At 41.5% G+C, this 13792-nt stretch overlaps 1 protein-coding gene across 3 annotated transcripts; it reads left to right on the forward strand.

The window, feature by feature from the left end:
• The first annotated feature begins 430 nt into the window (after positions 1-430).
• On the forward strand, positions 431-12861 carry DEPDC1 (DEP domain containing 1). 3 transcript variants are annotated; one of them, XM_053392093.1, is made up of 12 exons: positions 432-572; positions 1844-2109; positions 2565-2715; positions 3278-3393; positions 4692-4822; positions 5740-5787; positions 6578-6718; positions 7132-7983; positions 8668-8840; positions 9054-9230; positions 10238-10423; positions 11994-12861. In XM_053392093.1, the coding sequence occupies exons 1-12, from the start codon at positions 525-527 to the stop codon at positions 12132-12134; spliced, it is 2430 nt and encodes an 809-aa protein (XP_053248068.1). In that variant the 5' UTR covers positions 432-524; the 3' UTR covers positions 12135-12861. The 3 variants fall into 3 exon arrangements, with proteins under 3 accessions (XP_053248070.1, XP_053248068.1, XP_053248071.1); XM_053392095.1 differs by lacking the exon at positions 9054-9230 and having other exon boundaries at positions 431-572; XM_053392096.1 differs by lacking the exon at positions 7132-7983 and having other exon boundaries at positions 433-572.
• The last annotated feature ends 931 nt before the right edge of the window (positions 12862-13792 follow it).

Genomic DNA, 13792 nt, shown 5'->3' on the forward strand with positions numbered 1-13792 from the left:
TTGTTTACTTTTTGATGTTTTATTTATTGTTTATGACCTTTTTTGCTACGTTTGTAGTTGTGCAATTTTATTTTTCAGGCTGCAAGCCGTCCTTGAGAGTGGCTTTAACGATGGAAAGGCGGCATGCAAACAGAATCGATCCCTGGCCGCTGGAACTTAAAAGAGACGGTGGAAAAAAGCTCCATAATCTCTCTCCACCCCACCCTATCCCCAGTTCAGCACGCCCGATTTTCCCTCCCTTGTACAAATCGGCCGGTAAACTCCACCCGCGTCCGCCCTATAATGCCATCTAGTACTTCTTGACAGGGGAAAAATCGGGAACTACGCCCATTAACCACCTCCTGCCTCCTTTCCTGGTGAGAACACACCTTCCTTCCGCCCTTCGCGTGCGTGCGCGCGCGTCACATGACCTCGTGCTCCTCCAATCAGAGGCTCCGGGGCGCCGTTCAAACCGTCCGGTAGCAGTTGCCCTCCTGCTTGGCGTCGCTCGCCGTCGCCTTCGCCTCGCTCGGTCCGGGCGCGCTATGGAGGGCCGGGTGGTGTCTCCGGGTCCCTACCGAGCCACCAAGCTAGTAAGCGGGCGGAGAAAGCGGCGAGGGAGGGACTCGCCCCGGGGCGATGAATGCAGAGCGGCGCATTAGCTAGCAAGCCCGGAGTGCGCGGTTGGGGCGGCTTCACACGTGACACAGTTCGCGTGTCTGCTTGTCTTCGTGTCTGTTTTGTTCTTTAATAAGAACTTTTTCTTTTTTAAGGTTGCCTTTTGGGGCCCCGAAAGAGCTTCTCTCCCCCCCCCAATCCTTTCCACGTGCTGTAAACTAATAAAAAACACACAATGAAACAAAATTAAACCCAAAGAAAATAGAGAAAACCTTCAGACTGGGCAGGGGGTGGGGGGCAGTTTGTGGGGTGGGGGTGGAGTTCTACCAGTTTAAAAGCCATCAGGGATGTGGTTTGTTTTAATTTCTTTTTGCACGCTACAGTCATGGCATGCAGAGGTTTTTCTCTTCCTTGTCCACATGCTAGTAAGCAGCAACTGGCTTCTTTGCCCAAGGACACCAGGGATGGGGAAATTGTGATCCCCCAGATGATATTGGATTGTGCAGTCCCAGCCAGCATGACAAGTGGTCGGGGATAATGGGAGTTGTAGTCCAATAAGATATGGAGGGTCACAGTTTATTGATTCCCCATGGACATGGGGTGTTAAGTTCTCCATGTGTGATTGCTACATGCAGCACTACCCAGAAGTGGTTTCTACTTAGGGCCACGAAAGATGTTTAGAAAATTATCCAGTTCCACACTGGTGAAGCTGGTATTTTTAATTTGGTTTGCCCTTTTGCCTAGAAGTGCATGTTTAACATCATACACAAAGTGGTTACTACTCCACGTTAGAATCTGTGGATTAACACCTGTAAGTATGCATTGACAGGTGCTAACTGCTCTTAAGGGGCCTTGAATATGTTTAGTGGTTAATGAATATGTGATTCGTGGTGGCAGGACAAAACATTTGCCTATATTGAGGAAGCCGTGGAGTGATCATATGACTCCTCCTTTGCACACCTCCAGATTCCACACTTCACAGCACTGCCATGTGTAATCAGCCCTTTGTTAATACCCTTCTAGCTAAGGAGGAATGTTACTACATTTTCAATTGCCATTATGGCTGAAATGAGGATTCTGACATGCATTAATTCCTTGATAAACAGCACAGGGTTTGTGGTATATTTGGGCGTTGGTGCATTATGTGATGGATAACTTATCGTTTCATTACCAATTCCAAACTGCAGCTTCTGCTTAGCTTATTCTTGTTGTTTTTTAAAACCTAAATTTCACTTCTGCCTTGTAGTGGAATGAAGTTACTAAATATTTTCGGGCAGAAATGCCACGAAGGAAACACAGGCAACACTTCAAAAAATATGGGAATTGTTTTACTGCAACAGAAGCAATCGACTGGCTTCATGAATTACTGAAGAATAACAGTAATTTTGGTCCAGAAGTTACTAGGCAGCAAACTATTCAGCTGTTAAGGAAATTTCTCAAAAATCATGTGATAGAGGATATAAAAGGAAGATGGGGCTCAGAGAATCTAGATGACAACCATAACTTGTTCAGGTAATATATAACCATATTGATAGAACTTGGAAAAATGGGTTGACTGGATGCAAAAGTCCTTTTGATTTCCCCTGTTTCATGTGTTACTACCAAAAATAATGAGGTTTTAATTTATTCAGTTTCCACCTTTGAGTAACATGGAATTGAAAATTAGCTGTAACATAAGATCAGCATCTAGTAGTATGATATAATATGCACTAGGCTTGTGCCAAACTGCTTGGGAAAAGTGGGCTTACTTTATCCTGTTCATACAACGAAAGAATTCATCTTCTTCCTACGTTTCAGTACTTGTATGTGACATGTATCCATTACCTTAATGAAAATTGTTGACTTTTATACTGTAAATGTTTTTGAGTGATGAACACTTTCCCAAATACTTTGAAATGCAAACTGTGTTTCAAAATAGTCTGTGACGCTACTGTTCAATGTTGAGCTTTTGTGTTTTAAAATTACAGGTTTCCTTCAGTTTCCCCAGTGAAAATTCTGCCACGTCGGTATCCGTTGAGTGAGAGCACAGATAATATTTCTAAACAGACAGAAAAGACATTTAAGTTACCACATTTCTCCAGAAGAACACCCAAAAAATATGAATTCCGGGAATGTAAGGTAATAGGTTATTTCTGACTCTGATTCTATGACTCATTATGTACACTTACCTGGGAGTAAACCCATGGAACACAGACCTGCTTCTGAGTATTTATTTATTAGATTTCTATCTTTCTCCAAGGAGCTCAGTGTAGCAGCATACATGGTTCCCCTCTTCTCCATTTTATCCTCACAACAACCCTGTGACGTAGGCTAAGCTAAGAGATGGCAACTGACCCAAGGTCACCCAGTGAGCTTCATGGCTGAGTGGGAATTTGAACCCAACTCCAGACCAATGACCATGCTGGCTGGAGCTGATGAACACGGTAGTCCAACAGCATCTGGGAAAGCTACAAGTTGCCCACTACTACGTTATGGTGTTGCAGGATTGCTGTAAACATTGTGGGAACAGCTAACTGATGAGCAATTGTGGGAACATCCATTAGCGGTCTTCTGGCTTCCAGACTCCTGGAAGGATGGGGGTGGAGAACGGTTGTTATGAGACAGTATGACTCTCCCAACTCTTGAGTAAAAGTCTTGACTATACATATTTATAATGCCTTTTATTATGGCTGCTTTGTAGGAGAACACAGAAAATGTGAAAAGTGAAATGATGGAAGAGGACAGGAAAAATATGTGCATCAGACAAATAACCCAAGCAGACATAGACGAAGTTTGGAGAAACACGGTTGTGATACAGTGAGTGACAAATGGTCTTCTTCACTCCTCTCATTTCCCAATGTGCCTAAGGATAGAATCGTTAACTTCTTGGGCAAAGATCATTGTAGTGTCCTGATGGTCAGCTGACGTTCTCAAAGCATTCTGTTGGGAGAAGCCTCCTTTTAAGTTGTATACTTTATTGCTGGCAGAGCATTTTGAGTACAGTCTTACCTTGGTTTTTCAAATGCCTTGGGAGTCGAATGTTTCGGCTCCCGATCGAAAACCAGAAGTGATTGTTCCGGTTTTCAAACATTCTTTGAAAACCAAACATCTGACGCAGCTTCCGATTGGCTGCAGGAGTTTCCTGCAGCCAATTGGAAGCTGCGCCTTGGTTCTCAAACATTTTGGAAGTCAAACGGACTTCCAGAACGGATTCCATTTGACTTCCAAGGTACCACTGTACTGGAAACTTTGAGCTTAGCAGGCTTATACACCAAATTGAATTAAAATATTAGCATTTCTAAAGAGCACTAGTCCTACTAAAACATAAAAAGTGCATGGATTATTGTAGTAGCTTAAGCTGGGAAGAAGAGTTATTTCTTCTAGGGAAGAATGTGTGTGCTTTGTCTCTGGCCCTGTTTATATTTTAATGATAAGCTCCTCTGGTTAATCTCTTTTAAAACCTATTTTTAATGGGTAATGAAGATAGCTTGTTTAACTAACTAAAGTTTGTTTTACTCCATCTCTGGTTCATATGTAATACCAAGCCAGGTTTTGTGAAAACCAAAACTAAACTCAGCCAAACTCCTCCTGGCTGCATAGCTGATAATGAGCAGAGGAAGGAGTGTGTGAGCCCAAAACTCACAGCAGCTCATGCAAATGGTAAATCATAGTTAAGCATTACTTATGAACATGGTTTCTTGTGATACTTCATGGAACTTCTGTTGGACTTTTGAAGATGCCCGGTCTCTAGTGTCCTTGTCCTTTACCTGTCTGCGCTTAACAGATTTATCCTTGCTTATTATGATGCCTTAGACACCACAGGAAAATTCATTTCGAACTAGGCACTAAAGTGGATTTACATGGCCACCCCTCTTCCCCTATACTATGATTTATTTACTGTGATCACCCAGTGGTGAAGTTTTCATGAAAGCTTGGTTTTGATTTGCAGGCAGTAACATTAAGAACACAGTAAAACGATATGCTTATCATTTCAGAGATGTTTGAACATCAATATATATTGAATCCTTTTGCAAGCCTGTTTTCTTTAGAGACCCCCCAAAATGATGTGCTCAGTTCTGGAATTATCTGGTGTTGTGTTTTTTTCCTCCTTGCAGTTTGCAAACTATTTTAGGCATGCCATCACTCAACGAAGTATTGCACCCTGCACAAATAGTTCCTCGGTACATAATATACAACATGACTAATACAAGTAAACGTGGCGTTGTTCTTCTGCAAGACAAATCAGGCAAGTCCTGTACAATTATTTGAAAACCTGATTTCCACCCCACCCCCTTCAAATATTACAGAAAGTGCAGCATTTCTCCTGTCTGGCAATTTAACATTGGCATTAAAATCTAATAATTAAAATCTAATAATTAATTAATTAAGCCCTCAGTAATTTGAAAGATATATGCCTCCTTTCCTACAGCCCCTCCCAGATGCTAAGATCAGCAGAGGGGGCTCTCTTGGTAGTTTCCCCTCCCTCAGAAGTTTCCGGGGTGCCCTGGGAGAGGGCATTCTCTGTGGAAGCCCTAAGTTGTGGAATTCCCTCCCCATGGGGGGGGCGGTGCCTGGCTTCTTCACTATTCCGCTTTCAGTGAATTTTGAAGATGTGCCTGACCTTTGACACCTGAGACGTTTGTTTTCAGAGCCCCGCCCCCTGTTTTGTGTGATTGTGATCTGTTTTAACTGTTTCAAGTTTTTAATTGTAACCCGCCCTGGGATGTGCTAGTGAAAGGCGTGTGATAAATGCAATCATAATAATTTCAGCAGAACTTCAATGTAAATATGCTTCATTATCACAACCTAGCACAAGGGAAGAAGGAGCAAAGGGGAAGTCTAGAACTTTTCCTTCTTCTCAAACTACATGTTTTTAAACCGGTTATGTCAGCTAAGGGTTAGCTAGTGTGATGCAGTAACTAGAAAATTAACCATGAAGCTTTTTTAGAATGTGACCTTGAGCAGCTGGTAACTCTTGTTCTAATTCCCAGCTATGTCTCATGGGTAGCATGAGGGTTAAAGTGAGATGTTATATCTTCCAGAATATGTCCTTAGATGATGGATGAAACAGGACAAATAGAAAGAATATGTGAAGTCTGCTCTTAAGAATAATAATGGGACTGTTCAATTTGTCTCTTCCTTCCTCTACCCCCTTCCTTGCAGAAGACCTCCCTCACTGGGTACTGTCAGCTATGAAGTGCTTGGCAAACTGTAAGTTAGACACACATTGTTTGAAATGTCAGGTGCTGAAATAGAAATGGAAAACAGAATAGAAATACCAATGCTATATTGGTGACATCTGCTGGGCTCTTATTTATTCTGGGCTTCCAATAATCTGATTTTTAGAATATTTTATGAGATAAGTGAAATTAAGGCCGAAAAAAAGAGCAAAATAGTAACACTGTAATTCCATAAATGCACCACAAATTTGTGCCTGATCTGTACAATGGCAGTTCTTAAAAGAATTGCTGTGTTACGTCTTGTCAGGGGTCCATCCACCACCATACCCCAGCCAGAATAACTAACTAACTTTATTTTTGCCACTCAGGAAGATAATTCCATTTGCATTATTATGTATAATGATGGTTATGGCCGAAATCCTAACTCCTGCCGTCAGGGCTTTTCAGAGCAGCAGAGAGGCTGCCACATCCACACACCAGCCACTCACTGAATACAGAATGGGGGGAGGAGGCTTGTACCCCATCCCTGTACCAGCTGCAGCAATTGGGCCCAATCCTAGGCTGGCTCCCCTTTCAGAATGCCTGTTTCTGAGCTTTCTACTGCTGGAGATCCTGCCTGCTAACCCCTACCATAAAGGGGGTTGGAGTCCTCTGCCCCATAAGATATCTCTCTCTCTCTCTCTCTCTCTCTCTCTCTCTCTCTCTCTCTCACACACACACACACACACACACACACACACACACACCTCTTTGTGCTGTTTCGTGTTGTAAAATTTTGAAGAGTTCAATGTTACTGAGATTTATTTCCTTTTGTATTTTAGGGCCTAGAAGCAATGGCACGAGCCAGCCAATGTACATGGGCTTTGAACGAGATGTATTCAAAACAGTTGCCGACTATTTTCTTAGTCTTCCTGAACCTTTGCTTACATTTCAGTACTATGAGTTATTTGTGAATATACTGGGTACGTATTCCTCTAGTTCTAAGGCACCCCAAACTTTAATGGGCATTTGAGAAGATGGACTAAGACGCCATGTGTCTGAGCGAAATCACTTGGTTTTCACTTGGAAATCACTTATTTTCAGAGTGAACTCTGGCTGCCTTAATAGGACAAGTAATTTATTATAAATTTTAACAACTTGGTTTTCTGTTCTTAGTCTTTGCACTGAATGCTGAACACAGACTGGCTTGTTATGTGTCCTTAGTCTTGCATATCTGAGCTATCTATTGCACTTATGTTTTTGAATATCCTCTGACTGAGCAAGTGTTCTCTTCAACATGACTAACATTTCTGACTTAACTTTTCTGACTTGCGTTGCTTGTCTTGTTGCCCTGTCACATCGCCTGCGTCTGAACTTGTATTTCATTTTCTGATAGTTTTGTGTGGCTACATCGCAGTTCCAAATAGATCCAGTGGAAAATCTAGTGCACGGAATGACTTGACTCTTTCAAAAACTCCACCCTTAAACTCTTTCAAGTCAACCGAATGCCTTCTGCTAAGTTTGCTCAAGACTGGCGAAAAGGACAAAGCTGAGGCTTCCAAAACAGTTTCTGTAAAGTGTACAGCTGAAAAGGGACATGATAAAAAGTTGCAGCATGATAGTTTGCCTTGTGAACATGCCACCGTTCATGAACTAGCAGGTGGAAGTTGTCAGGACCTTTCAAGACTGAAAAATGAACAAGCTGCGCCTCTCAAACTTAAGGCAAGGTGTTACTCTTTGGAGGGAATTGCAGATACCGCCTCAGGCAAGTGTAGTAAAGACGGACTAAAAACACTTTCTGAAACTGGAGTTCATATACCGTTCGCAAGTAATGGAGACCAGCTGTTTCTCTCTTCACGTAATCCAGACTGTTTCTTGGATCTTTGTTCAGATGTCGCTGGCCCAAAACAAACATGTGGCTTCAAGAGAATTTCTGCAGCAAGTATTCCAGACCAAGAGCTATCTAGTGGTAACCACAAATCAAAGCAACTTTGCAGATCTCGTAGTTTACGTGGAAATAGCAGCTCTAGCTGGTGTAGTGCCCATGTTCCAGTTGCAGAGATCACGGTGAAACCACATCCTTTGGGCCATCTGGGCCAAAAAACCCAAAGCACCACTACACTGGTTACTAAAATAGGAAATAAACCTGGGAATTCTGATATGGCCATCAGTAAAAGACTCTGCAAAAGTGCAACACAACTTTCAGAAAACACGCTTCCCCCCAGCACCCTTATGTTGACTGGCACAAGTAAGATTGCTTTCCTGAGCATGGGATTTATTTATTTATATTTACTAACTAGTTTGTTTTTCTGCCTTTTTTTTTCTTTGCACAAACCCCAAGGTTTTTAATGACTAAACGTATTCAACAAGATTTGTCAAAACGGTTCCTAGGGCCTTTGAGGTTCAGTAATTTTAAAAAACTAATATTTTGCCATGCAAGCATCAGTATTTTCTGTAGTGCATGCTAATGCCAAGTGTGTGTGCTCTTCTGTCAATGCTGTTATATTTGTGTAATTCAGCATATTTGTAACCTGCGTGGTTACTGGGCAACTCTTCCAAACAACGTATAGAGAAAAGAGAGAAGCTGCTGTTGGGCACGGACTGCTAAATCACTCGTCTAGCCTCTAAACTTCTAAACAACCAGCTAGACGTTTTTATGTAATTGGACTTTAGCAGACTTCGGTGTTAAAATAATAACGTTTCACTTTCATTTGCTCTTCACCTGTATTGCTGGAGCAAAATGAAGCGAGTTCAGGATATTAGCACAAAAGTCTAGGATAGAGCACATAACTAACTCCTTAACTGAAGTAGAATCAATTACCGTAAAACTATTCCTTTGTGTCATGCGGGGAAATTAACGTGCATAATTGCTAATTCTGCTTTTGATACAGTTACTGAGAATAATGTCTGTCCCCAATTTTTAATTTGCTAGAGATGCTCCAATCTCATTTAGAAAGAGTTGCTATTGAAGCACTGCAGATCTGCTGCTTATTGCTTCCTCCATCAAATCGCAGAAAACTTCAACTCTTGATGCGCATGATCTCTCGAATATGTGAAAATGTTGATATGCCACGACTTCATGATGCAGTGGGCACCAGGTCTTTGGTAAGATGCGTTGCTTTCCAATTTTTTCTTAAGTTGTTCCATTGTACAACTGAAATTTTAGGCTTCCTAAAATGTTATCAGTCTTCCCTTCTGTGCCATTGTTACTGTTAAGGGGATATGTCTTGGGAAGGAACATGATACCACATTCTTTCCCAAATAATTGCCACAATACAATTCTTTTGTTTCCTAACCAGTTTGTTTAAATGTTTCCAGATGATACAGACATTTTCTCGATGTATATTGTGTTGTGAAGAAGAAGTTGATCTTGATGAGTTGCTTGCCATAAGATTAGTATCCTTTCTAATGGATCATCACCAAGAAATTCTGGAAGTCCCGATTTATTTACAAGTGGCCGTACAAGAACACTTAGAAATTTTAAAAACTACTCAGGTGAGGGAAAAGGTTGAAGCATGCCTTTCATGCTTCAAACAGAAACTCTTATGAGTCAGAGATCTTAACTCCTGAGCTTGCTGTCTTTTTTCTCAGCCTGGATCTTGGGACACATTAGTTAACTATTTAAGGCTCCTACTTAAAATGCAGAACTTGACATTTCTTGCCCCTTAAACTTAAGGATGTTTTGCATCCTTGAGGTACTATTCTTCCCATATCTTCAGGCAATTGTAATAGTTTGGCTCCTAGCAAAGATTCTGTAGAAATCGTTTGGTTGCTTTCTGGCTATTACAGCGGTGCCTTGGTTGTCAAACTTAATCCGTTCCGGGAGTCAGTTCGACGCCTGGTACCGTTCCAAAACCGAGGCGCGTCTTCCGATTGGCTGCAGGAGCTTCCTGCACTCAGTCAGAAGCCGAGGAAGCCACGTCGGATGTTCAGCTGCCGAAAAATGTTCACAAACTAGAACACTTACTTCCAGGTTTGCAGCATTCGGGAGCCAAGCTGTTCTACAACCAAGGGACCACTGTACTCAGTTTGGTCTTCAGGGAATTCCGTGGACTTCCAGACCTGATTATTAATTGACAGGAATCAAATTTTCATTATGCTACTTCATACTATAACTGTTCTCTGCACTATAATTCTGAGTCCAATGGCCCTGGGTACTTCTGTGGTTTCAGAAAATTGGGTCATATTTTTATCATACTTTGATTCCATTGTTCATTGGTATCTTACCCTTTGGGAGTTTCAGCCTCTATAAGTAGGTCAGTATTATTATTATTTTTATTATTATTATTATTATTATTATTATTATTATTATTATCATCATCATCATCCACATATGACAGATAGAGAGAGGGCTGAGAGAATCCTGGTTTGAAACCCATTCAGTGCATCCCTGGCTTAGATTGGAACTGGGAGCGTCAGACTGAGAGCACTTGCTGTTTAACAGATGCACTAAACCAACTCTGTGTAAAATGCCTGGAACTTGACATTATCTTTGTTTGCAGATGGAGTGCCTAGGGGAAGAACTGAGCACCATATTTCCAACTTACTCCTACTGCGAGAGGATAACTTCTCAGGAATTTGATGCACAAAAGATTTTCACCTCTCAGGCAGCAGTTGCTGAGCTTCTGGAAAGCGTCATTAAGGACAGAAAATTAAGTGTGAAAGACAAGAAGAAGAAGCTTAAGCAGGTAATAGAAGATGTTAAACCTGCATCAACATTATTTGTGAAGCAGGTAGCCATTTAGTTTTCAGAACTGACAGTTAAGTTGCCTCTGGCAATCTCATTTAGATGAAAATTGTCTGTCTGGAAATGGGTGCTTGCAGTGTGAAGAACAAAGGGATCTGTTCAGCGGCATCTTTTCTTTTTCCTTTTAAAAAAGCTGCATCTGTTTCTGAAGCCTGCTACAGCCCCATCACTGCTGCCTCTTCTGCTGTAGTGGTGAAAACAACTTGTACCGCAAAGGTTTAGGTGGCACCTTAGGTCTGGCAAGTCGGGCAAAGATATAACAGCTCTGGCCCAGGTTGCTACTTAAATCTTGCTGCTAATTAGCATTCTGCTTAGGCACTTATCTGTGTTAAGCAGATGTCCCTATAGTACACCAGAACTTCTGCTGAGGTGTAGGTGGCTGCTCTTTGCGACCTCCAAAATTCACCCCCATCCCAGCTGTGATGAACAGGGACTTTCTAGCGCTACAGTGTTCGTTGTGCCAGCTGCTTTGGCAGTGCAAATACGACTGTGTTGTAATTCTATAATGGGAGGACATGGCATTCTTTTATGGGATTGAAATCCCTGGCTACAGCATGCAGAATCATATTAGCCCACCTCAAGATGTCTGGCTGAATGGCAATGCATTTTGCAAACTAGGGGTGTGTGGTGGTGGTGGGGATTCTTCTCATTTTTTTAATGGATCAAGAGCAAGTCTGCAGTAGAGATTTATCCCTCCTTCACCAGCTGAATCCTAGGCATGTTGGCTTGGAAATAAATGCCACTGTCCCATATGATTTGCTCTCCAATTAGTATGCAAAGGATTTCAGGCTTAAAGGGTTAATGGTGAACATGCTGTTTTTGCAATTGGTCTCTGCTTTGATATTAGTAGCACTCTAAAATGACACATAACACCCTTGCAATTGTTATGAAAAAGTGCATGCTAGGTTGAATAAGTAGGGGTTCCCCTCCCCCCTCAGTAAGTGTTTAGTTTGGTTTATTCAAGGTCATCTGACACACAATTTACTGTAATCTACTTTTGGGTAAAGTACAATATCTTTGGAAGCTTAATACAGAGGATTTCTGTTCTCCTGTAGAAACCTTTGAGTTTGTTTTTTTCCTGGACAAACCCCCTACACAAAATTGTACTTGTCCCAGAACTTTTTAAGTCTTATGACTGGAGTCCAGCTCTAAAGCAAGCAGCTTTTAAATCACCAAGTTGTTGTTGCTATTCTCTGTGCTCTCTTGTAGTAATGGAAACTTTGTTGGGGTTGAATTGTTTCTTAAATTCAGCCAAAAGGACCTTTTAAAGTTCCTACTCTGTAGCTAGCTGGTTGCCAGTGAAAGAATTGTTTCATTCTGGATAGCAAGAAGTCTTAAGCCAGTATTTTGTAGCAAAGTAGAATGTTAAAATTGAATAAATAGAAAATAAAACAAACTTGGCCACCTCCCTGCTCACCCCTGACTGCCTTTATAAGAGTTATTACTTGGTTGTAGCACTGTGTTCGTTTTTTGGAACTTCAGTATGACTAACATGGCATCTTGTTCCTCAGTTTCAGAAAGAGTATCCTGAGATCTATCGAAACAGATTTCCAACCACAGAAAGTGAAGCCATCCTGTTTGAAGACAGGCCCACAATTAAGCAGCCAATGCTCAGCCTGCGAAAGCCAAAGCTTCGTACCCTGAGAAGTTAATTTTATGTCTTTTGACGAATCTGATGTTTGTAAAGCCATTTTGCTTGGAAAACAAATATTAGCCACATTTAAGTGAGCAAGTATACAAAAATGTGAATTTGTTGAACTATGCTAAAATAGGTTGGGTCCCAGGGTTCCCTTGTCATACCTAAAGTCTGGAAATGACGACATCGGTGTTTACAAAAGAAACCAACCAATGTAAATAGATAATATTTGTGTGTGAGTGGAGTTGGGTGAAATGAAGGGTAACCAAAAATGTACAGATACCAATAGCCCAAAAGAAAGAGATGGTGGAGTTGGTAGAATTGAGAATGCATGCTATAACCCATTCCAAGAAATGGGGCATACTTTTACCTCAGTAAGCTGGTGTGTGTGTTAATTTTCAAGAAGTACTGAATTATTTTTTTTTAGAAATTGTAAATAGAAAAGTAGAGGATTTTTTATTATTTTTTGAGTGAAAGCAATAGGTTCGCAAGCAATTTGATTAGACAGCTTTTACTTTTCAATTTGCACTTACCGTGTATGTTGGTTGTCTGTTGTCTCAAAACTTTGCCTGGTCCGCTGTTGACCAAGAAGAGGCAGGAGAAAAAGGAGGCATGGAACATGTGTCACAGTGTTAAATAGAAGAGAGCGATTGTAAAGCTGATCATCTTTGCACAAATCCAGCCTTTCTTAGAAAAAGGCTTCAACAGCCATAAAGAAGTAATTAAAAGCCTTGCTTGCAGTGGTTCAAAGTGTGTTGCATTTGTAGTCCTGGAATATTTGGAAATACGTGGTTAATGGGTCACTGGTCCCATTATTTGTGTTGAGGTTTTCCTCCCACGCTGTCTTGGTTCTCTTTCTTTCCACTTAGGCCAGTAAATTGGATCCAGGTGAGAAGAGCAATCCTGAGTGGGATGAGGCGGAGAGTTAAGTAGCAGGCAATCTCCACTTCCAAATCCCTACCAGCTTGCTCTGGCCATGTTGGGAGTTGGAAGGTGTTGCTACCACCATCACCCTTCCATACTGACGGGGTTGGTTTTGTTTTTAAAACCTTTCCTCCCACCTGTTTCAATGGGAGGGAAATTAATTACGGCAGGTTCAGGCCAGCATCAATAGGTAGCCCAGTATGTTGACTGTACAAGCGAAGGGGGTTGAATGCAGTGGATCAAAGGTCACCCGCAGTTGATCCCACCACAAATGGGAAAAGCACTGGCCGTACTGCTTCCATGGCTCCTGGGGGCTCTAAGGCAGGTGGGATGTCCAGTCAGCAGAGCACTTCCCCAGTGGCAAAGCCACACTTCCATCCTATCCCCCTTCCTCCACCGGCCTTTGGCAAGGGTTAAATTCAACTAGTTTTCAGGGGAAATCTTAAGTCATCACTAATATAATTTAAGTGGGACCTAAGTACAACTAAGGTTATTCTGGATCTAATCCATTGTGTGTTGTAAGACTACACTGCCCAGATTCTTTTCACCTCTCCTTTTCTTTTTATGTTTATCTGTTGTGAATGTTTTGTGTTTACAGCATGTATCTGTCAATATTTAATTGATTTTATATTTTTAAAATATCGGTCGGAGGAAGCTTGTTGAATAAAATGACATAATGTTGGTACTCTATTTGTGTTTTGTTCGGAAGGGTGTTTCAGAAAGTGCATTGAAATTGAATTGTAGCAGAAG

The sequence above is a fragment of the Podarcis raffonei genome, chromosome 6 (assembly GCF_027172205.1).
Source record: "Podarcis raffonei isolate rPodRaf1 chromosome 6, rPodRaf1.pri, whole genome shotgun sequence".
NCBI lineage: Eukaryota > Metazoa > Chordata > Lepidosauria > Squamata > Lacertidae > Podarcis > Podarcis raffonei.